Source organism: Chionomys nivalis, chromosome 22 (genome assembly GCF_950005125.1).
Source record: "Chionomys nivalis chromosome 22, mChiNiv1.1, whole genome shotgun sequence".
Lineage (NCBI taxonomy): Eukaryota > Metazoa > Chordata > Mammalia > Rodentia > Cricetidae > Chionomys > Chionomys nivalis.
In genome coordinates this window covers 11,805,852-11,829,247 of record NC_080107.1, presented here as the reverse complement: position 1 = coordinate 11,829,247, position 23,396 = coordinate 11,805,852, and the positions used below count along the sequence as shown (strand labels likewise).

The window sequence follows — 23,396 nt, the reverse complement described above, 5'->3', positions numbered from 1 at the left end:
CAAGATCACTTAGCACCAGGGAAACACCAATGAACAAGCACTGTGAACTAGTAACTCTCTGTTAATAATTGTTAAGGTTGTTATTATCAAAAGAGATAAAAAGCTAACAAGTAAGACATGGTGTAGCGATGCGGGCATGATGTGGGATTCCCCTCTGTATTCTGTAAGCATGTTTTGTTGCCATTGGTTAATAAAGAAGCTGCTTTCAGCAAATAGCTTAACAGAAGGTCCAGGCTGGAAGAGATATATAGAGTGGTCAGAGTCAGAGAGATGCCATGTAGCCACCAGAGGAGAAAGACACAAGCTGGAACCTTGCCAATGGGCCACGAGCCTCGAGCCTCATGGTAAAATATAAAATAATAGGAATGAGTTAATTTAAGATGCAAGAGCATGCTAGGAATATGCTAGAGTCATTGACCAAGCAATGTTGTAATTAATACAGTTTCCGTGTGGTTATTTCAGGTCTGGGCAGCTGGAAACAAACATGCAGTCTACACCAACAAGGGCATTCTTGGAATTTAGTGGAATTGCTATGGAACCCAGTTCAAAGATTCCTAAGTTTTCTTTACAGGATCCATTAAAGATACTCTCGCATCCCCAAACAATAGGAAGTAAATTTAAGAACATGACGCCCACATTTCCAAGAGGTGGGTGGGTGTTTTTTGGTTGTTCAATGGCTTATAGATATTATCAATATGATAGGATAAAAGGGTAGGTTATTGAATCTACTTTGAAATGAAAAAGGGAGGATATAGATATGATAAGATTTAAAAAGGTAGATTATTAAATCTAATTTTAAAAAGCAACTACTAGTGTTAAATGTTTTACATTGGGTTGGACTTTTGAATATTGTATACAAATTTATATATTGAGATAATTTTGTTAGAACATACTGTACATACATTTCTACTCTTGTTCAAAGTATTGTACCTATATAACTCATTTAACAATATAATGCAAATTTCTAGTCTTTGAAAATTATTATTGCTGTTTAGGATAATAAGGAAATACAGGTTAATAATTAGTCACCCATTATAATCGAACTTGTAATCACATCAAGTATGTTTTCAAAGTCAAACAAAGATATATTTTTATACAGGTCATCTTCAAATACTTCAGAGATCTGCAAAATATGGCATTTAAGATGTTTTAATAACCTAGGTTCTTCTTCTTTTTATGTCAATGAGACATCTGCTCCTGGCAGCACCAATCTACTTCAGAGAAGATGATGGGCATCAAAGAAATGCCACATGTTTGCTTTCTTCATGGCAAAAGCAAGCCACTGAGCAAGAAAATGCCCCTACCTCGACTCCTGACAGTATACTGTCCTAATTAGACAAGCAGGACACAAAAGAAAGTGACTGCCAAGCTGGGTGGCACACGCCTTTAATCTTAGCACTCGGGAAGCAGAGGCAGGTAGATCTCTGTGAGTTCGATGCCAGCCTGGGCTTCAAGAGCTAGTTCCAGGACAAGATACAAAGCTACAAAGAAACCCTATCTCAAAAAACAAAACAAAACAAACAAACAAAAAAACGAAGAAGAAGAAGAAGAAGAAGAAGAAGAAGAAGAAGAAGAAGAAGAAGAAGAAGAAGAAGAAGAAGAAAATTTTCTTTAAGTCAAAAAAATTTAAAAGATTTTATTGATGTGCAAGCCATATATGTATACACATACATATACACACACACACACACATATATATATATACATATATGTATGGGGACATTGAGTTATATGTGGTTGTGAACTACCCAACACAGGTGTTGAAACTGAACTCAGGTCCTCTGGGAGAGCAGCAAGTGATCTTAACCCCGTAAATCTTAAGAAGCTGGAGAGATTGTCCACTGGTTAGCACTCGCTGCTCGTGCCCCTAAAGTTCACTCACCCCAAACTGGAAATAGCACAAATGCCCAAATATGGTACATTTGCAGGATAGAATATTATTCAGAAATTATAGAAAAGGAAGAAAGAAGAAGAGTTGGGTGGTAATAAAATCTTTGCATAGAGTCGTGTTGTACAGAAGAGCTTACACTGAACTGTAGGGTGAAGAATTCTTTGTCCCGCTGGTCCCCGGAGCAGTTTCTCTCTGTACACCTGTTGCCAAAGCTGCTTATGAAATAACCACTCTGAGGCTTTATATCAGTTACAATTGTTTGGCCAATGTCTTAGGCTTTTTATTTGGTAGCTCTACTATAAATTAATCCATTCCTGTTTTTTTTTTTTTGAAACAGTATTTATTCATTATGTACACAGAAGATGGCACCAGACCTCATTGTGAGCTGCCATGTGGTTGCTGGGAATTGAACTCAGGACCTCTTGAGGAACAGCCAGTGCTTTAAACCACTGAGCCATCTCTCCAGCCCCAAATTAATCAATTTCTATAGTTTATATTTTACCATGAGCTCGTGGCTTATCACCTCACACCTTGCTTCTTGGGCGGCTACATGATGTTTCCTTAACTCCGCCCTCTCTCTCTCTCTCTCTCTCTCTCTCTCTCTCTCTCTCTCTCTCTCTCTCTCTCTCTCTCTGTATCTTTGTTTGAACTTCCTGCCTAGCTTTACTCTACTAAGCCATTGGCCAAAACAGCTTTATTCATCAATCAATAGCAACATGTATACAGAGGACATCCCACATCACTGAATAATGTCATTTATGTAAACCTCTAAGACAACCAGAACTAAAGTGTTGGGGGTGGGGGCAGAATTATGATGGCCAGGAGGGAGCAACTGACAGAAAAGAGGCCTGGAGTGGTAATATAATAGCAGTCTATACTTTGGTAGCGTTTGGGTACATTTTTCAAAGCTCACAGATGTACACTTAAGGCTTATACACATTATAAATATGTGTAAATTTTTCAAGAGAAAATAATTTGAACATATATTGAATTGTAACAGCAATTCTGTGAAGTGTTATATCTTAAATTTGTATTTATTGTTATATATTTATTGAGACAGTATCTTACTATGTTGCTGTGACTGACATGGAACACACTATGTAGACCCAGGCTGGCTTCAAACTCACAAAGATCCTCCCGCCTCTACCTCTCAAGAGATGAAATTAAAGGCATAAGCACCACCTCTGGCTTAAATTTATTTTGAAATATATCAAAGAAATGAGAAATATTTATGAATGAGTAGACAAATAGATATATGGGGCATATCTAATTCATGAAGTATATAGGCGTTTACTGAAATTCTTGTTTCATTTTTTGCAACTTTCTGGAAATTTTCATGATAATGTCAGGGGAAATTGTGTCAAGTCTTTACATGACCAGCCATAACATAATCCTGTTACTTAGCTAGAAATGGTAATGAGACCTATTTCCTTCTTTATTTCTCTCCTTTTTAAGATTTGTTTTTTAATTATGCGTATGTTTGTGTGCGGGTATATACATGTATGCATGCAGGTACCCTCTGTCTTAGGGTCTGCTAATGCTGACACCATGACTATGGCAACTCTTAGAAAGAAAAAATTTGATTGTGGTGGTGGCTCGCTTACAGTTTCAGAGGTTCAGTCCATTGTGATCATGAGGGGGTGCATGGCAGCAGCCTGCAGGCAGACATGGTGCTGGTGCTGAGAGTCCTACATCTTGTAGGCAACGGGAAGCAGCCTGGCTGTCACATGAATAAAGCTTGAGCAAAAGACCTCAAAGCCCGCCCCCACAGTGCCGTCCAACAGAAGGTGTGATCCAGATTCCCTTCAGCCTCAAGGTCTGGATTAAAAGTGTGTGTCCTCCAGCCTTCTCCAACAAGACCACACTTACTCCAACTCCCCCTAATAGTGCCACTCCTACCACATACATTCGGACTACCACCCCGTCGGAGGCCCTTGGGTCAGCTGGAGCTGCGGTTACAGGCCGTCCAGCTTCCTAATGTGAGTTCTGGGAAGTTGTTGGGAGGCCCTGCTTGTCAGAGGCTTGGCAGGTCTCGCCAAGCCCAGAACGTCCTGCTCTCTGCACAACCTTATTTCGAGACTATCTCTAGGCCTGGATATCTGATTTATCTCAAGGATGACTCAATGCAATTGCAATTCCCTTCAAATGCTCTTCCTCTACTGACCATGTGGTAATTAGGTGATATGCTCTAGCTATTTTGATAGGGCCATGCTGCTACAAATCCAGCTGTATGATATGAATGTGACACTTAATGCAAATTAGGTGAGCTCCCAGCCAGAGTCCACGATCCTATGTGTTCCCTATGCTCTGTCTCCGGGTAGGCTATTTCCATTGTGTTCACGGGCTGTACATAGCTCTTTGTTATCCTTTCTGCCCCTTCATCCTCCTGGACTGGGGGCCAACGGACTTTGAGGAAAAAGGAGACCCCAGAGGAAGTGGACTCAGGTCCTCTGCAGGAGTATGTGCTCTTAACCACAGAGCTATTACTCCAGCTTCAAGGCCTATTTCTTAACCATTGACAGATCTCTCCCTTTGCTGGAGGGGGTGGAATAAAACCGAAACTACTTGGCAAACAACACACCCCCTTGTGGGCAGGGGATCTGTGAAGGTTATGTTGCATTGAGGAGGGGGAAGTGTTCTTTCCCACAGATTCAGGTAATAATTGTATGCCATTGGGCAGTGGGAATGTTTGGGTAGCTGTGTGTGTTTAGTCTAATCATGACCCACAGGAAAACCAAAACAAGCTTGTAGAATCTTATTTGCATAGCCTCGGGAGGAGCCAGGCAAGCTGTCTGAAGTCTAAATTGGAGCTCCCCTGTTGGACTGTACCCCAGGTGTAATTCTAGACGGAGAAACTCAGCCTTTGGTAGGCAAGATTCTGCAAGGGGCATCGTGACCTTGGATTGCTCAGCCCAAAGAAAAATGATAAGCTGAAATCAACGCCTTGGAGTAAGAAGTTTCCAAAAGGAGAGACAGGCTTGTACTGGGAAAACCCAAAAATCTAACAGAGAGAGGAAGAGAGGAAGTTTGCTCCTCAGCTGAGAGATAAAAGCCATGAAGAGGAGAACACAGAGAAATGCTGTTTACTGGTTTGCTTCCGTGCTCACGGTCAGCTACTTTGTCACACAAACCAGAACTATCTGATGAGGGCTGGTTCTGTCCACAGTGGGCTAGGCCTTCTTCCTTCAATTAACAATCAAGAAAATGCCCAAGACATGCCACAGGCCAATCTAATAGAGGCAAGTCCTCAACTGAGGGTCCATATTCCCAGGTATCTTTAATTAGTGTCACATTGACAAAAACTAACTAGTGCGCACACACACACACACACACACACACACGATGGGGAAGCAAACTTTCAGAAAAGGAAGAGTTCAAGCGTATCACAATTCTTTCTTTAAAACTTATTACATTTGTGTATATGTGTATTTGTGCACATGCGCACGCGCGCATGTGCGTGTGTGTGTGTGTGTGTGTGTGTGTTGAAGTTCATGTGGAGGTGAGAAGAGAACCTGCAGGAGTGATATCCTTCCTCCATGGGAATCCTAGGGCTCCTCCTCAGGTTGCTAAGCTTGGCAACAAGCACCTTTATCTGCTGAGCCATCTCACAGGACCAGAAATTCTTTCTTAAGACATGAGAAGAATGAGCCCAGTGTTGTGGCAAAGGCCTGCAATTCCAGTACTTGGGAGGTAGAAGCAGGAGGATCAGGAGTTCAAGGTCATCCTCAGCTATGTAGGAAGTTCAGCCTGGGTACCATGAGACCCTGACTCAAAAAAAAGAAAAGTATTTGGAACAATAATCCAATCCCTATCAAATTGTACTGATCAAGCAGGGTGCAGCATCGTGTTCCTGTAATCCTAGCTTGCTGGAAATTGAACCAAATGGATTACAAGATTAAGGCCAAAGCCAATCTCGGGCAGTGGGACTTCAACTCAAAAAAGAAAACAAAACAAATTGTACAGATCAGAATAATGAGAGCATCGGAATTAGAAGGTTTTGGAGAAGCAGTGTGAGGCGGGTGAAGAATGGTAATTAGACCTAGGGGTTAAGGAAGCAATGTGGACAGGTCTGGGGAGTGGCCAGCGTTCTTTAACCAGAAAGAAGGGAAGCTGAGACTAAAGGACAAACTTGACGGGAATTCGGGTCTCGGTCAAAGCCACTCTCTCCAGATTCTGTTTCCAACTGTCCTGATGGTATTATTCCACCTTAGGACAATGGCACTGTGTAAGAAAAAGTGTTGAGCCAGGTGGTGGCACCACACGCCTTTAATCCCAGTCCTGGGGAGACAGAGGCAGACACATCTCTGTGAGTTTGAGGCCAGCCTGGTCTGTAGAGTGAGTTCCTGGATAGCCAGGAATACACACAGAGAAACCCTATCTCAAAAACAAAACAAAACACGAAAGTTAAAAAAAAAAAAAAGTACATGAAAATAAAATAAACAGAAATTGAGGGTGGGGATAAACCCTCCACTAAATGTCCCTTAGTGATAGTGTTTGTGTTGTGAAAGACATCTCAACTCACACAACTAGGCACCAAGAGTTACCACCCGTCCTTTTGAGAAAGTGCCTGAGTAATTAACTAGGTGCCTCTTCTCCAACTGGGACCAAATCGTGACAGTACCAAGGTATTCTGAAGAACTGTAGTCACAGAGTTCTGTGTTCTCTTCCTCACGCCAGGTGACCCTAAGACAGTCTGTGTCAAAATTTTTAAAAACATTTTTTTTCTTTTTTTGGTTTTTCGAGACAGGGTTTCTCTAAAAACATTTTTTATTTTTATGTATGGGTGTGTCTGTGTATTTATGCATGCACAGTTGCCCATGGAAGACAGAAGAGAGTCCTGGAGTTGGAGTTACAGGTGGTTGTGAGCCACTGGATGTGGGTGCTGGGAAGTGAACTTAGATCCTCTGCAAGAGCAGCAAGCACTCTTAACTGCTAGCCATTTCTCGAAACTTCCTGTGTAAGGTTTGGATTTGTTTCTCTTTGCTTTAGAGACAGGCTGTCCTGGAACTCATTATGTAAACCAGTCTGGCTTGGAGCTCATAGAGACCCACCTGACTCTGCCTCTCAAGGCATATGCCATCATGTTTGGCTTTTTAAAAAAGCTTTATTTGCTTATGGATATGAGTGCTTTGTTTGCAAGTATGTCTGCACGCCAGAAGAGAGCATCCAAACCCATTACAGATGGTTATAAGCTACCATATGGTCTCTGGAAGTTGAACTCAGGACCTCTAGAAGAACAGAGCAGCTGTTGGCTTGGAAGAAAACCAATTCACAGAAATGGGAAATGAAGCCTTCCTCGGTGAAGTGGTGACTCTTCCTTGAGAGCCCTGCAGCAGCAGTGTGGATTCATCAGATCCTTCTAAGGGAACAGCTGAGTACTGAAAGAAAACAAGAAATAAAAGGAAGGACATGAATGCTCCCAGGTATGATGGAGGAGGCTTACTATAAATATAAGGGAAAGCAAAGCTGTTGACCAAGGTTTCTGTTCCACCTGATCCTGCAGCCATTCAGTCCCAAAGAAACACACAGAGGTCTACATTAATTATATATAAGCTGATTAGCCCATTAGCTCAGGCTTCTTATTAACTCTTATAACTTATATTAGCCCATAATTCTTGTCTGTTTTAGCCACGTGGGGCTTGGTACCTTTTTCAGAGAGGCAGTCACATCTTGCTTGCTCTGTGTCTGTGTGATGACTATAGACTGACTCTTTCCTTCTCCCAGAATTCTCTTGTTCTCATTGCCCCGCCTCTACTTCCTGCCTGGTCACCCTGCCTATACGTCCTGCCTGGCTACTGACCAATCAGGGTTTATTTAAAATACAAGTGGCAGGGTACAGACCATTGCCCCAGAGCACTTCTCCTCCCCCTTAAAAAAATAAAAACAAAACAAGAACTCTGAATGGAATCTTCTTTGTTTAGCTTTTCTCCTGACCATTATCCATAATAACTTGTAACCAACATTTTAAACAAAGGCAGACATCCAGAATCCATTTTGGGGAATGTGGGCATAGTTTTCCAGGCTACTTCCCGCTGATTAGGGGCACTGATAATCTTATGGGGACCTAAAGAAAATTTAGTATTATGATCAAGTCCTGTGAGTCTTGATCATCTCAGGCAGCAGTCTTGAATCTGTTCTGGATGTAGAACTCAGACATCTGGGCCACTCGCTTCTATGAGAGATTCTTCAGAGGGTCTTCCGTGATCAAATATGTTTTTTCTTAGCTTAGAATGAATCCACAGCCTCTCATTTCCTGTGGAAACAAAAACAAAACCTCTTATCCAAAGTAACATTTCAACACATTTTAAAAATATATATGTTGGATTAATCCAGCAGCATTTATAATCAAATATCTTTTAGCAGCTTTTGCTCCTTCCTCAGCCATCAAACAATTTAACAACAACACAATAACATACAGTATCCAGACTCTCTGTGTATTTTTCATCTTTATGTGGCTTTATTTTAAACTCTATTTATTTTTATTTTTAATTTTTGGTGCTGATTGGTCAGTAGCCAGGCAGGAAGTATAGGTGGGGTGACCAGGCAGGAGAGCCAGGGCAACAAGAATTTGGGGAAGAGGAAAGAGTCAGTCTGCAATAGTCACCCAGCCGCAGAGGAAGCCAGACACAGAGCAAGCAAGATGTGACTGCCTCTCTGAAAAAGGTACCAAACCCCACGTGGCTAAAACAGACAAGAATTATGGGCTAATATATGTTATAAGAGTTAATAAGAAGCCTGAGCTAATGTGCCAATCAGTTTATAATTAATGTAGACCTCTGTGTGTTTCATTGGGACTGAAAAGCTGAGGGATCAGATGGGACAAAAACATCAGTTAACAAATAGCCAGAGGCAGAGACATCCAGGAGAGTCCAGAGTAAACATGACCCTGAGTTTGGTCATGAGAGGAGAAGGAGGAGGAGAGAAGGGAGCAGAACCTCCAACCAAAAGAGGTGGCCTGGGCCAAGAGACTGGCCAAGACACTAGCATACCCAAAATGGGTCAGAAGAGCTGGGAGGAGGGAAGCCCAGCCCAATAACTGGTCTGGAGAGTTCAGGATAGGGAGCAGTGTATGCCATCCAGGAAGGTCCTGTAGAGACTGAGGGATGCTCAGAGAACCTGGCCAGCATCAGCATTGATATGCTAATGGGCACCTTAGCCCTTAGTCCCTTGAGATCTAGCAAGTATCACCCAGCATAACAGAGTGGGAGAAAGGACAGTGGCTGGGAGAAACAGCTGGGCAGATATTCAGAGCCCTTCTTCATTTGTTTTGTTGAGTGGTTGGTTTAACAGCAAAACCAAGAATGGTCTAGAAAGCAGTGTTTTTTGTTTTTGTTTTTTTTTTTTTTTCTGAGACAGGGTCTCACTGTTGTTATAATTAAAAAAAAAATGGTGGGAAGGAGGGACACCATACAAGAGGGCTCACATGGGAGGTTTATTGGAAGAGGAGAGAGAAGGGGCAGAAAAGGGGACAGAGAAGGGGGCAGAGATCGGTCCCTGGGGACAAGAGGGGGGGAGAGAGACGGGAGGTGAGCAAAGCCTGTGTTTTATAAGGGAACATAGCGAATGGGCACAGGGAATGCTGTTAGTGGCTGCAGCTGAGGACATATCCTGACCCTAAGGGCAGACCTGTCAGATGCCTAACTACTACCACTCCCCCCTTTGTTTACTATAAAAGGGTGAGGAGTTAGGAAGGGGTAACAGGTGAGGTGGGGATGAGGATGCTGTATTCTTGAGACTGCTTCCTGCTGACCCAAGGGCATAGCAATCTTTAGGGGACCTGAGAAAGCTGGGGTGCTGGTCAAATCCAGGAATATCTGGCTATTTCACTTCGCTGTCCAGGCTCTGTGGGGCCATCTGGTGCCTCTTGGACCTGGCAAGATGATGTTGGAGACAAATCCAAGTTGATCCCCTGGAGCTTACAAGAATTCTTTGAGTTTGTGAAAAGGTAAGTTTAGACACATTAGCATTTTCACTGTTTGTAATCTGTAGCGAAATCCACATTACAGAAAAGGCAGTGTACTCAGAGCGGTAGTACGCTGCCAGATTAATAGCTTATTGGAATTCCATCAATTAATGTTAAGACTATGAGCTTTTGGAGTCTTAGCATAGTGAGAGAGAAATTTGAAACATATTTTTCTTTTAAATGTCTAAATTCAGCCTTCCTTATCACTAATTAAGCTTTCTAATCTTTACGTAAACAAACCTTAAAGCACCTGATCTTTCCCATCACCACAGTATCACCTACCTGGACATCCTCTTTCCATCCAATTTACCAGGAAACACGAGTGGTTGATTACCGAGGGCAGTCATTGTCGAGTTAGTACCTTTTAAATAAAGGGATAGGAAAGAGTTATGTTCGAATCTGTTCTGTGAGTCTCTTTTCTGAATCTGGGGAATGTGATACCTCTGGAGTGCTGCTGGTTCTCACCACCTGGACACGTTTGGTGTTCTTGCACCTCCAGCTCTGTGGCTAACAGTTGGTAGTCCTGTAACAATAGCTGATTAGTTATTTGATCAGAGATTTTTGGACGTATCATTGGAGATACATAGAGAAGAAATTGATGAAGCAAGGTGTGGTTGTTAAAAAAAAATAGGAGAACAAGAAGAGGGGTCAGGAAGAAAAGCATCCACTTCCATAGGGGGTTCCCATTCCAGTAGAGTTGAGTGTGGCTGTGGGGTGAAGCCTCATTCTTCTGGAATTGGGGACAAAGCAGCTGATCTTAGTGTCCTCTGAAGCTTAAGGGAGCAGGGTCGAGGTGAAGTTCCCATGACATTTTAACAAAGATGTTTTGTAAGGAGCAGTTAGTTCATTCTACTGTCTCCATCTCTGACTCCCACATTGCAGAGGACCTTGACAGGACATTTAGAGAGGGAGAGCAGACAGACACTGAAGCATGATTAATAAAAACTCAGGGTCGGAAATTAGGGTTCAACCTGAAGATCTGAAAAGCAAAACAGCCAGGCACTGGCTCTTACATCGACCACAGTCTGAAATGGCGATCATGCCTCCTGGGATTTCAGAACGAGACTGCATCTGAGAGCTATCTTCCTCTCTAGAGCTGGGATCAAAGGCATGCACCACCCGATTTCTATGGCAACTAGGGTGGCTACTGGGTTTAAAGGTGTGTGTCATTGTGGCTATTGGGATTAAAGAGGTCCGTGTCATTGTGGCTACTGGTGTGTGTTACCATAATCTGGTCTGTAAAGCTAACTGTTGGGACTGTTTTACCCTCAGATCTTCAGGCAGTTGTTATTTATTAAAATACATCTGAAATGCCACTACAAGACACAAGCAGGTATTGGAGCAATGAAAAAGAAAGTGGAGAATTCTTTCTCAGTTCCCCGACTGTCTGGTTCAAGGAATACTGAGGCCAGATTTGATTTGAGAAGAGTGTTCAGTGGGTCTCCAAAAGAAGATCCAAAGGCCTAAATACGCTAGTACCCCAGGGATCCAGGGAGGACCAGACTGAGTGGGCACAAGCTGTTTCAGTACATCATGCAACGAGAAAGCATTTGTTGCAGGTGGAAGAGAGCGTATCTGTTGAGGGTGGAGCATGAAGTGGTTACCTTTCCATGGGCCCTGCCACTAGGCAAACACGCTGCATGCAACAGAGTTAATGGAAGAGTTTTACTGGGGATGGGGAAAGCAGAAGAGTGAAAGGCCATGTTGGAGTGTGGACTTAAAAGGGCAGGCAGTCAAAAGGAAGAGAAGTAAAAAGAGAAGAGGAGGCAAGAGAGGAAATTAAAGACAAAGAAATGTGTAAGAGGCAAGAGAAAAAACAAGGAGAGGGCTTGGAGAAACGGTAAGAGAAAGCTTAAGAATAGGATAGCCCTGTCCATCCACTGGATTGCTGGCAGGATGTTCCAAAAGTCCCACAAAATATAGGGATATAGGGTGCCAGGAAGCAGTCGTTTGGATTGATATCTAAGGCATATTTGGGCCAGATCTGACTACAGAGGTGAATGTGGTTTCCATGAGTGAGGCAGAGAAGATCAAAGGGTCTGCAATTCCTAGCATCCCAGGAATTCAGAAAGGATCAGTAAGTATGCACAGGCTGTCCTGTGTGTTATCATGCAAAGAACAGGGGCCAGGGGCTCTGAGCCTGAGAGCGCCAAGGTTGCCTGGTGCCAGAACTTAGGGGCAGGACCAAAGGGTGAGAAACCATGCTTGAGAGAATAGGCCAAACACTGAAACACCACGACCAAAGCAATTCGGGGAAGAAAGAGTTTATTTGGCTTACATTTCCACAGCACTGTTCATCATCTAAGACGTCAGGACAGGAACTCAAACGGGGTAGGAGCCTGGCAGCAGGAGCTGATGCAGAGGCCAGGGAAGAGTGCTGCTTACTGGCTTTCTTCTCATGGTTTGTTCAGCCTGCTTTCTTATAGAATCCAGGACCACCAGCCCAGGGGCTGGGCCCTCCCACGTCAACCACTAATTTCACATGATCACCAAACAGAGCTGAGTTCCAGGACAGCCAAAGCTATGCACAACAATAAACCTTATAGGCCTGCCTACAACCCAATCTTACGGAGACATTTTCCTAATTGAGGTCCCTTCCACTCTGATTACTCTCCAGCTTGTGTCAAGCGGAAGTAAAACTATCCAACATACTCACTATGTAGCTCTGGCTGTCCTAGAATTCACTATGTAGACTAGGCTGGCCCTGAGCTCAGAGATCTGCCTCTGCTGCCTGAGTGTTGGGACTAAAGGGATGTGGTGCACCGCCATGCCTGGCCAGAAAGCAATTGCTAACAGCTGACAGGCACTCACAAGCTCCGTGCTTCTGCTGTAAGGAGAAAAATGCAAGCACAGGGATGGATCGGCAGGCCTAGTGGCCGTGGTCGCCAGCCTGTGTTCTTGCTCTAGTTCTTCCATGCCTTATTCCCTCCCCAAATAAGCTCGTTTTCTTTCTTTCCTGTTTTTTTTTTTAAAGATCTTACTTATTTTTATTTTATATAAATATATGAGTACTTTGCCACCTGTGGGGGCTAGAAGAGGTGATGAGATCCCCTGAGAACGGAGTTATTGATGATTGCGAACCACCATGTAGATTCTGGGAATTGAACCAGGGTTGTTCCAAGAGCAGCCAGTGCTATTATAACTGCTGGGCAGCAAAGGGAGGAGTTTTTAATTAGCCTAAGCTAGAGTTTAAATAACTTTAAAAACTAGCAAACTGTGCAGTCTATAGGGTGTGTGACTGGGAAGGGATATAGTTATTCAAGACGACGCAGAAGCAGCCCCTCCAAGAGAAAGAAAAGACTCGCTCTTTCTGTCTCTGTCAAGCTCATGTTCTTTAGTAGCCTGGCCACAGAAAAGCAAAAGTAACAGCTAGTTTATTAAGTCATGTTAAGTGAATGAATGAATCAGACCTTGACATATATTCATGGCAAGTATAAGTGTGCCCACTAATCTGAATATTTTAGACAAAGCGTAGTCCAGATAATTGAATTATTTCTAAATCACAAATTCATGTGAGGTCAGCCCTGAGCAGATATCTAACCAAATGTACTATTTTACTCCTTTCTACCATTTATTTGTTTAAGGTTTACAGTAAGCTCAGCTGATGATTGCTTTTCGTAAACCTACCTCGGATGATAGATTCTTGTCTACCCTCTGTGAACATATAAATTGTGGGTGCGGTTTTCTTTGTCACTGTTTTTCAAAGATTAACACTCTAATATTTCAAAGAAGCAGACTGAATCGTGTTTCCTCAGCTCTTCGCCTTTCCATTAAAAATTGAATATTATGCTTGGCTTTTCCCATTATTAGCAATCATTGCAGTTTGCAGGGAGCCCGTGCCTGTAATTGTTAATGGTGCAGATATTTCAGGAAACAGGTCTTTGAGCAATCTATCCAGTAAAGATTCTTTTGGCCACCTGATGTGAAATCATCTACCCCAACCTATTCTATTTCCAACTCCAATTTGTGTGTGTGTGTGTGTGTGTGTGTGTGAAGACATGTGAGTACATGTGTGTGGCAGTTGGAATGCATGTGCCTGCAGAAATGAGAGGAGGATTTTAATATTCTGCTCTATCACTCTCTACCTTATTCACAGGAGATAGCATCTCTCACGGAACCTGAAGTTTGCTATTTTCGCCTAGGCTAGCCAGTGCAGCTATCCGCCCATCTCTGCCCTCTAATAATGAAGCTATACACATGCATGACTGTGCACGGCTTTTTTTTTTTTTTTACATGGATGCTAGGGATTAAATTTAAGTTGTCATGCTCAAGCAACAAGCATTTAGAGCAGTCTCCCCAACCCTTCCAATTTCTTCCAATTCCATATATATATATATATATATATATATATATATATATATATATATATATATATGTTGTAATATTTGGGTGAGGACTCTCATTTGTGAAGTCTTCTTTCCAGGGTGGAGGGTTTAGGACAACAGAACAAGTTGAGAATTTCCTGAAGGTTCTTCATCTTTCCATCCTGAACAGAAAGTCAGTTGCCATCTAGAAATCATCCAAACTGGGCGGGGCAAGCAGGAAGTACCTTATTTGACCTAGTAATGTCCCAGCTTATATTCTTTTTTTTAAAAAAATATTTATTTATTTACTATATATACAACATTCTGCCTCCATGTATGCCTACACACCAGAGGAGGGTGCCAGATCTTAGTACAGATGGTTGTGAGCCACCATGTGGTTGCTGGGAATTGAACTCAGGACCTCTGCGAGAGCAGCCAGTGCTCTTAACCACTGAGCCATCTCTCCAGCCTCACAGCTTAGATTTTTAAGCACTTAGCATCTTAAGAAGCACGTCTGCTCAGAAAATAATTACAGATATGCAATAAAGACAAATCCAGATAATAAAGACCTCTAAATGGGTCATAGTGTTGGATAAATGTATGTAGGCTTGGGAGAGAGAAGAAAAAAGAATATAGAGAGTTGGAAAAGAAGTAAATCGTTTAAATAAACTCCTAAAGAGATAGAGTACAGAGAGTCATAGATTAAAAGGAGTAAAGAAAAATAAGCCATGTAAAGATGGAATATACAAAGAGAGTCTGGATTATGTATATTATTGTGTTTTCTTTGAATTTTTTTGACTGTGAAGGAGCTAAGTACAGAGAGACATTTCATTGTATGGGCTGCTAAGCTAAACTAGCATGTATATTATAAAGGTATCTTGACTTCAGAATTTGGGTCTAAGGATATGGTGCTTTGGAAAAGAGGTTCTTCTTTTGTCTCCTCAGAGGAAGAGAACCTGTGGATTCATTCCAGGCTAATATGATTTGATGTACCGAGACCCTCTGAAAGGTTGCTGTGAACACCCCCACAAAGAAAATACTTCACCCAATAAACAGCAGGAAGCAGTTTGGAGCAAAACAACTATGCCCATATTCCCAAATATTGTTTATAATTGTTTGTTTACATTTAAAGGGGGATAGCTATAGAGATTTGCATTGGTATCAATCTTAGTTTATTGATACAATTTTAAGGTCAATCTTGTATGTATATTTCTGCTCTTGATTAAGGTATTGTAATTGTGTAGTTCATTTAAAAAATGTAATATATAATTAAGAACTGTAATTCTTGCTTGATAACTGTTTTGTTATATGTAATTTTACTATGTTAAAGTATTCTTTTTTATTTAAACAGAAAAAGGGAGGTGATGTGAGAGTCCCCTCTATGTGTTGTGATTACCATTAAAGGATGAAGAAACTGCCTTGGCCTGTTGATAGGGCAGAACTTAGGTAGGCAGAGACAATTGGACTGAAAGCGGGGAGCAAGAAGGCGGATTCAGAGTGATGCCATGGATCCGCCACCAAAGATTGACATGCTGAAACTTTGCTAGTCAGCCATGATTTTGTGGTGATGTACAGACTAAAAGAGATGGAAGAGTTAGCCAATAAGAAGTTAGAGCTAATGGGTCAAGCAGTGTTTTAATTAATACAGTTTCCTGTGTGATTATTTCGGTTCTGGGTGGCCGGAAACAAACAAGTGCCCTCCTTCTACACACATACACACAAAGAAAAATGCCTTTGACAGATGTTTTACTAGACTCAATGCTATCATGTTATCATATTTACATAGCATGTCAGAGTTTACAAAGCTCCTCTATAAATATCCATTTGATTTTCCAAGGAACTCAGTGTGGTGGCTGGGAAGGTATTATTATCTCTGTATAGTAAAAGAAACAAGGTCAACCAGTAAATAGGAGTAGAACTGGACTCATAGGTCACTGAATATTCTACTTGGCTCCATGATCTTGCTCACATACAACACAACAGCATAGGTTTTTTTGTAGAAACTCATTCTGCAGCTTTATCAATCATATTCTCTTTTTTTCTTTTCTTTTTCTTTTTGACTTTTTTGAGACAGGGTTTTTCTGTAGCTTTGGAGCCTGTCCTGGAACTAGCTCTTGTAGACCAAACTGGCCTCAAGCTCTCAGAGATCCACCTGCTTCTGCCTTCTGAGTGCTGGGATTAAAGGTGTGTGCCACTACTGCCCGGCTCAATCATATTCTCAAATCCTCTTTAGGATATGGTAACATATACGTCATTATATATAGACCAAGATTAATAATTCATGAAATTAATAACTATCAATATATTACCTTGTCCTAAGATCTGGAAAGTGATACATCTTGTCATTTGAAAAAAACATTTTAAATATTGTTTTTTTTTAACTTTTAATGAAATTTATTTACTTCTTTGTGTGTTATGTGTCATAGAGGTCAGAGGACAACTTATAGGCGTGGGTTCCTTATTTCCACTATGTGGGGCCTGGGAATCAAACTCAGGCTGTCAGACTTGGTAGCACGTACCCTCACCCGCTGAGTGATTTCATGGGTCCTCTATCTTGGGTTCTGATTTACCATTAATAGCATCGACTTCAGTTTTCTATCTGAACATAATGACTGAAAAGGTATCGGTGTTATCATCACCTTTTCTGATCTTTATCTTCAGGAAGGGCATCTTTATAAAGTTAACATTAATACGAGGCCTGAGTATCTGGAGAATTGGGCTCTTCAGAGACTACAGAAAACTGAGGATGAATTTGGCAATTTTGCTTCCTTGGGCTGATTCTCTTTCTTTCCTTTCCTCCTTCTTCTTTTTTTCTTTCTTCTTTTGGTTTTTCGAGACAGGGTTTCTCAGTGTGGCCTTGCTGTACTGGAAGTCACTCTGTAGACCAGGCTCCCCTTGTACTCACTGAGATTCTCCTTCCTCTGCCTGAGTGCTGGGATTAAAGGCGCGCGCCCCCACCGCCCGCTCTGAGTTCTTCAACACGACACTCTTATCATAATGAAATCATAAGGGAGTTTGTAATAGGCCAGTGTCAAAGTGTTTTGCCCAGCATAAACATGACTGAGTTGAATACCCAGCTCCAAAATACGAATAAAATACACAGCGAAAACGTGTATTTAAAATGGGCTTATGGAAACAAGTAAAAAGTTTACTAAAACTTCGGAATGAAACCTCCACCTAAAAACTTGCGTTCGGGTCAAAGGGAAGGCTTTTCAACCATCGCGAGGGCGAGGACAAAAGCGCCTTAAGCTGTCCGGGAATTAACGCTCATTCCCACGAGCTTCTGCGGCCGCCAGCGACTGCGCCGGCTTGGGTGCGGAAGCCCCGAGCGGGGATCTGCGCACTCGCGGTGGCTAGGCAACCGCTCGCGCCTTCTCACGGTCCCGGCCCCGCCCTCCGAGGCACTTCCGCCGCCGCGCGCCCCGAGTTTCCTCTCCTCATTGGCTCGTGCCTCGCCGAGGATGGGCGGGGGGAATGCGTCAGCCACTGCGGTCACTTCCGGCCCGGGAGCGCGCGGGTTGATTTGTCCTTCCTCAGCCGCGGGCGCTCACAGCTCGGAAATGGCGGGTAAGTTCCCGGGAAAAGTTTAGCCGGGGGAGGCGGCGGGCGGTTCTGGGGAAGAACGTCTAGGCGACTGTGACAGCGGCCGCCTGGAACTTTCTCGCTTTCGCCGGAGTTCTAGAAGGCCTCTCCGTGTCGCGGGGCACCGAGCGTCCGAGACTGACCCCCGGTGGGCCGCGCTCGGCGCCGCCGCCCCCAGTGCTTGCTCTCCGCGCCTTCCGTGGCCCGAAGGGCCCTGCTCGAGAGTCGGCGAACCCGGGGCGGAGCGCGGGCCTCCTCGGGGCCTGTTTTGCTCCGTTCCACTTTGCCCACTGCTGTCCCGTTCCCGCCAGCTGATCTCCCAGGGCCCTGCCCACCTCCGCCACGGTCAGCTTCTGGGCGAGCGCAGTGCTGCACTGACCTGGTGCTGGGCACAGTCTGGGTCTCTCACCCTTTTAGGATCCCTGAGGTCATTTCTGGATATCCTGTGAGAAAGACGTTTCTGCAGTGCCAGACTTCTTTTTGCGAGGGACTTCTGTACTGTATGTAGTGGAATTGTCTTATTCTGGTTCATTCACTTGAGTCTTCCAGTCTTCAGGGTTTAAGAATGTTTAAGTTGCCAGGCCTTGGTGGCGCACACCTTTGATCCCAGCACCCAGGAGGCAGAGGCAGGAGGATCTCTGTGAGTTTGAGGCCAGCCTGGTCCCCCAGAGTGAATTTCAGGACAGCCAGGGCTACACAGTGAAACCCTTGTCTTTATAAAACAAACAAACGGGGCTGGAAAGATGGCTCAGTGATAAAGAGCACTGAGTGTTCTACCAGAGGACCCGGGTTCAATTCCCAGCACCCACATGGCAATTTAGAACTGTCTGTAACTTCAGTTCTAGGGGACCCAACACCCTCACACAGACGTACAAGCAGGCAAAACACCAATGCACATAAAATAAAAATAAATTTCAAACAAAAAGTATGAATTGCCATTGAAGTGTTTTGATGGCGTTTCTTTTTTACAGTTACCTATCTTTTGTAGTGATGGGTAGATTCTTGTCGTTTTCCCCCGCACCTTTACACTGTGTCACTCCATTGTTAAACACCCCTCTTTCATAGTTAGGCTGTATTAGTAAACTGTGGAGTTTGAAATTTGCACGTGTTTAAGACAGGACTGTTCCACCGAATGAAGTTGTCCAGTAGGGTATTGGGGTACCCTGGGACCAAAGAAGAGTTGCTGTATAATAAGAATTACGTCAAAATTCAAATTTGAGCCCCACCACTGCCTAGTCTGGTGCCCATCAATTAAACCCCTTCCTTGGCCTGAGTTACTGAATGAGACATGGGGCGGATACAGTACATGCTTACAGGTAGTTTCTACAGCAGAGATTACTTGACATAGGTTTTGTAATCATGATGCAGGTTACGCTGGCCTCCTGCTCAGTCCTGTCATCGCCTCCTGAATGACGGGATTACAGGTCTGACGTAAAGGTGGTCTTGTTTTCTTTCCGTTTTATGAGGTATTCATAGGCAGTATATTTGTTGAAAGGTTCATGGAGAGTGATCTGTACTGTTGTAGCCTGTTTCCCAGCTCATCCTTAGACCACTTCAGATAAAAATCCTGCTTGTAGGTATTTAAGTCACTTTCAACACCTCTTCTAGGATTTGGTGCCATGGAGAAATTTCTGGTAGAGTATAAGAGTGCGGTGGAGAAGAAGTTGGCGGAGTACAAATGTAATACCAACACAGCAATTGAACTAAAGTTAGGTACGTAAGCCATTTCAGAATGCCTTCATGTGTGCAACTGAGTGTGTATATAACATAGCCTTTTAAATTTGAAATAAAGTTTTATGTTAAGAATAATGATTTAACTGGAATTTCCTGCGTTTGTGAAATTGAGATTTTCGGCAGTCTCGAGTTACACTGTGGAATGGGTAGGCGGAAGATGGCAGTTTAGCACATGGGAAAGATACTGTGGCAAAGTCATAGGTATATGTAGTCTCAGCTTCTTAAAAATACTCGCTTGCTTTCAAAAATGATAAACACCAAAACTACACAGAGAAGCCTGGTCTCAAAAAACCAAAGAAAAGAAGAAAAGAAAGTGATAGACAATAACAGGTGTTGGTGAGGATGTGAAAAAAATCATGCATTAGTGGTCAGTATAAGATAATAACTTTAGTTTTGTGGATCTTTAAAAAACAAATAAGCAAAAATTACGTATATGAGCCAGCAGTTCTCTGAAGTGTCTGTTCAAGAGAAGTGAGGATGTTGTTCATCTAAAAGCACATGAGTACTCAGTAGTTGTATTATTCACAATAGCCAAATGGTGTGAACAACTCAGATCAAGCAGTTGGTAAGATAAAGTGTTCTATAGCTAGTCAATGGAATACTATCTGACAGTAAAAAGGAATGACATCCTGATTCCTGCTATAATGTGGAGAAGCCTAATGTAGAGAACATGCTAAGTAAAAGAAGCCAGGAAAAGTCACCAGAGTGTATGATTCCATTTGTATGAAATGTTTAGAAAAGACATCCATAAAGACCAACAGTAGAGATCATTGCCCAGGCTAAATGTAGGGACAGTAGGTGTAGAATTTCTTTTTGGGCACAGTGGAAATGTTTCAAAATTAGTTTGTGGCAAAACTAAGTACTAAAATCATGTGCTTCAGTAGAAAAAATAATGTTTTGTGAATCTTGAATATTACATTGCTTTCCATATCTTAGTTTCCTCTTCTCTAAAATGTAGTTATAAAGTTAGGAACTTTAGTTATGAAGTTCAATGCAAATACACTTGACATATAGGAAATACTTAGTAATTGCTAAGTTGCTAATCTTTTTCCTTTGTTTTGGTTTTGTTGTATTTTGTTTGTTTGGTTTTGGTTTTTTGAGATAGGGTTTTTCTGTCCTGGAACTCTGTAGACCAGGCTATCCTCGAACTCAGGGTTTAAAGGTGCATTCTATTTCAGTATATGTGATTTTTAAAGGAACTGCCATACTGTTTTCCATAGCTACTGTACCATTTTAAATACTACAAATAATGAACACAGTTCTAATTTCTTCATATCCTTGTCAACATTGATTTTAGTTTAATTATACTTTTGCTATCATGTGTAGTGGGGTGTGATCAGAAGTCTGTATGTTTGTACATATACACATGTGTGTCTATGGATGCACATGGAGGATGTTTATGGAATGTTCTACCCTCATTGCTCTCTAACATTCCTTTGAGGCAGGGTATATCTCTATGTTTGGAACTCTCATTTTTTTCTGCTAGCCTGGCAGCCAGCAAGCCCTGTTATCTTCCTGCCTCCCTGCCTCCATTTTCCACAACACTGAGGTCACAGGTACATGTGAGACCACACGGCTTGTTTTGAGGGCCTTAGCATCCAAGTTCAGGTCTTCATAGTCCTGAATTAACATTTCTCCAAAGAGCCCTAGCATTCATTACATGTGTGCCTGGTGCCCTTGGAGATCAGAAGAGAGGGTTCGATTTCCTGAAATAGATGGTTGTGAGCTACCATGTGGATGCTGGGAAGCTACCTAGGTCCTCTGCAAGATAAACACAGTGTCTTAGCTGCTGAACCATCTCTCCAGCCACATGTTAATCTCTTGATAATTTGTATTTCTATTGCTGAGCTACATCTCCTAATCCAGTGATTCTCAACCTGTAGGTCACAGCCCCTTTGGGGAGGCTGAACGACCCTTTCACAAGGTCAAATATCAGATACCCTGCATATTAGATATTTAAATTGTGATTCATAATAGTAGCAAAATTATATTTATGAAATAGCAACAAAAATAATTTTATGGGGATGGAGAGATGGCTCAGTGGTTAAGAGCACTGACTGCTACTTCAGAGGCCCCAGGTTCAGTTTACAGCACACACAAGGAAGCTCACAGCTGTCTGTAACTCTAGTTCCAGGGGATCTCACAGTCATATCAATGCACATAAAATTAATTTTAAGAAAGATTATTGGGGCTGGAGAGATGGTTCAGTGGTTTAGAGCATTGCCTGCTCTTCCAAAGGTCATGAGTTCAATTCCCGGCAACCACATGGTGGCTCACAACCATCTGTAATGAGGTCTGCTGCCCTCTTCTGGTCTGCAGACATACACACAGATAGAATATTGTATACATAATAAATAAATAAATATTAAAAAAAAAAAAAAGAAAGATTATTTAAAAAATAATTTTATGGTATTAACTGTACTATTGTAACTGTATTAAAGGAGTGCAGCATTAGGAAGGTTGAGAACCAGCACTCTTAATAATCCTTAGGTTGACACTTGTATTGTTGGGATTATAGATGTGTGAAGCCACGTCCAGTTTCTACGGTACTAGAAATCAAAGCCAGAGCCTTGCACATGGTAGGCAGTCTACCAACTGGTAGATTATCCATGCGTTTATAACTGTTATAAAATATTTCTCCTCCATTCTAGTCATAAGGACATCTCATCATCTTTGTTGTCCCCTCTATAGCTCATCTTGCTTTATATTGACATCTACTTTATCAGATACTAATCTTATCAGAAGATTTTTTTTTTTTGAGACGGGTTTTTCTTTGTAGCTCTAGCTGTCCTGAAACTTGCTCTGTAGATCAGGCTGCCCTGAATTCACAGAGATCCATCTGCCTCTGTGATACTGGGATTAAAGGTGTGTGCCACTACTGCTCGCTCCCTGTAAGATAATTTTTTTCCTTCCTTCCTTCCTTCCTTCCTTCCTTCCTTCCTTCCTTCCTTCCTTCCTTCCTTCCTTCCTTCTTTCTTTCTTTCTTTCTTTTTTTGTGGATTTTTGAGACAGGGTTTCTCCGTAGCTTTTGGTTCCTGTCCTGGAACTAGCTCTTGTAGACCAGGCTGGCCTCGACTCACAGAGATCCACCTGCCTCTAAGATAATTTTTTTAAAATATTTTTATTTACATGTATCTACGCATCTGAGCACATGGAGGCCAAAGAAGGGTATGTGATTCCCTGGAGCTGGATTTACAAGCAGTTGTAAGCAGCCTGATGTGGTGTGCTGGGACCAAACTGCTTAAGAGCAATAAGCACTTAACTGGCCCATCTCTCTAGTGGGACAAGATTTAAAAGGTTGGAGGAAAGGATAATGGTATGTTCATATGTTGATACCAAGAATATCAGACAAGGGAAAATTACTGGGAGAAGCAGGGGTACTTAAAGATTTGATGTCTGCGCATATAAGAGGAAAGTACTCCCATTTCTCAGTGGATTAGTCTGCCTTAAGTAGTGTCTTAGTTACTACACTCTTACTGCTAGAAAGAGGCACCATGACCAAGGCAATTTGTAAGAGAAAACATTTAATTTGTGGCTTGCTACAGTTTCATGGTGTTAGTCCATGATCATCATGCTGGGGCTCTTGCCAGCAGGCAGGAAAGTATGATGCTGAAACAGTGGCTGAGAACTTACATCTGATCCACAAGCAAGGGTCAGAGACAGACTGGGCCTGGCATAGACTTTTGAAACCCCAGAACCTACCTCCACTGACATACCTCCTCCAACAAGGTCACACTGATTCCTTCCTAAACAATCCCTAAACTAGGAACCAAACATTCAAATATATGTGCCATTCTCACTCAAATAATGAAATTCCACTCCCTGGCTCCTATAGGCTTGTAGCCATAGCATAATGCAAAATGTATTAGAGTCTAACTGCAAAAGTGCCCATCGTCCTTTACAGCCTCAACACTAAAGAGTC

The 23,396-nt window shown here is 42.4% G+C and overlaps 1 protein-coding gene and 1 long non-coding RNA gene across 3 annotated transcripts in view; one reads left to right on the top strand and one right to left on the bottom strand.

Annotated features, from left to right (window-relative positions):
- Positions 1–6,686: 6,686 nt before the first annotated feature.
- Positions 6,687–23,396, bottom strand: part of LOC130864735 (uncharacterized) — a 65,352-nt gene continuing 48,642 nt past the window's right edge. The window contains exons 2-4 of one of the 2 annotated variants that reach the window (XR_009056003.1): positions 10,137–10,215; positions 7,538–8,144; positions 6,687–7,269 (exon numbers count right to left, since the gene is read on the bottom strand). This is a non-coding gene — a long non-coding RNA (uncharacterized LOC130864735). Of the gene's footprint in view, positions 8,145–10,136; positions 10,216–23,396 lie in introns of both variants that reach the window. The other variant, XR_009056002.1, reaches the window with a different exon arrangement.
- Hat1 (histone acetyltransferase 1) overlaps positions 17,660–23,396 on the top strand; it is a 42,058-nt gene continuing 36,321 nt past the window's right edge. Inside the window, exons 1-2 of the mRNA XM_057755476.1 lie at positions 17,660–17,725; positions 19,349–19,453. Coding sequence (XP_057611459.1) covers positions 17,719–17,725; positions 19,349–19,453 — 112 coding nt within the window. The 5' untranslated portion in view covers positions 17,660–17,718. The remainder of the gene's footprint in view (positions 17,726–19,348; positions 19,454–23,396) is intronic.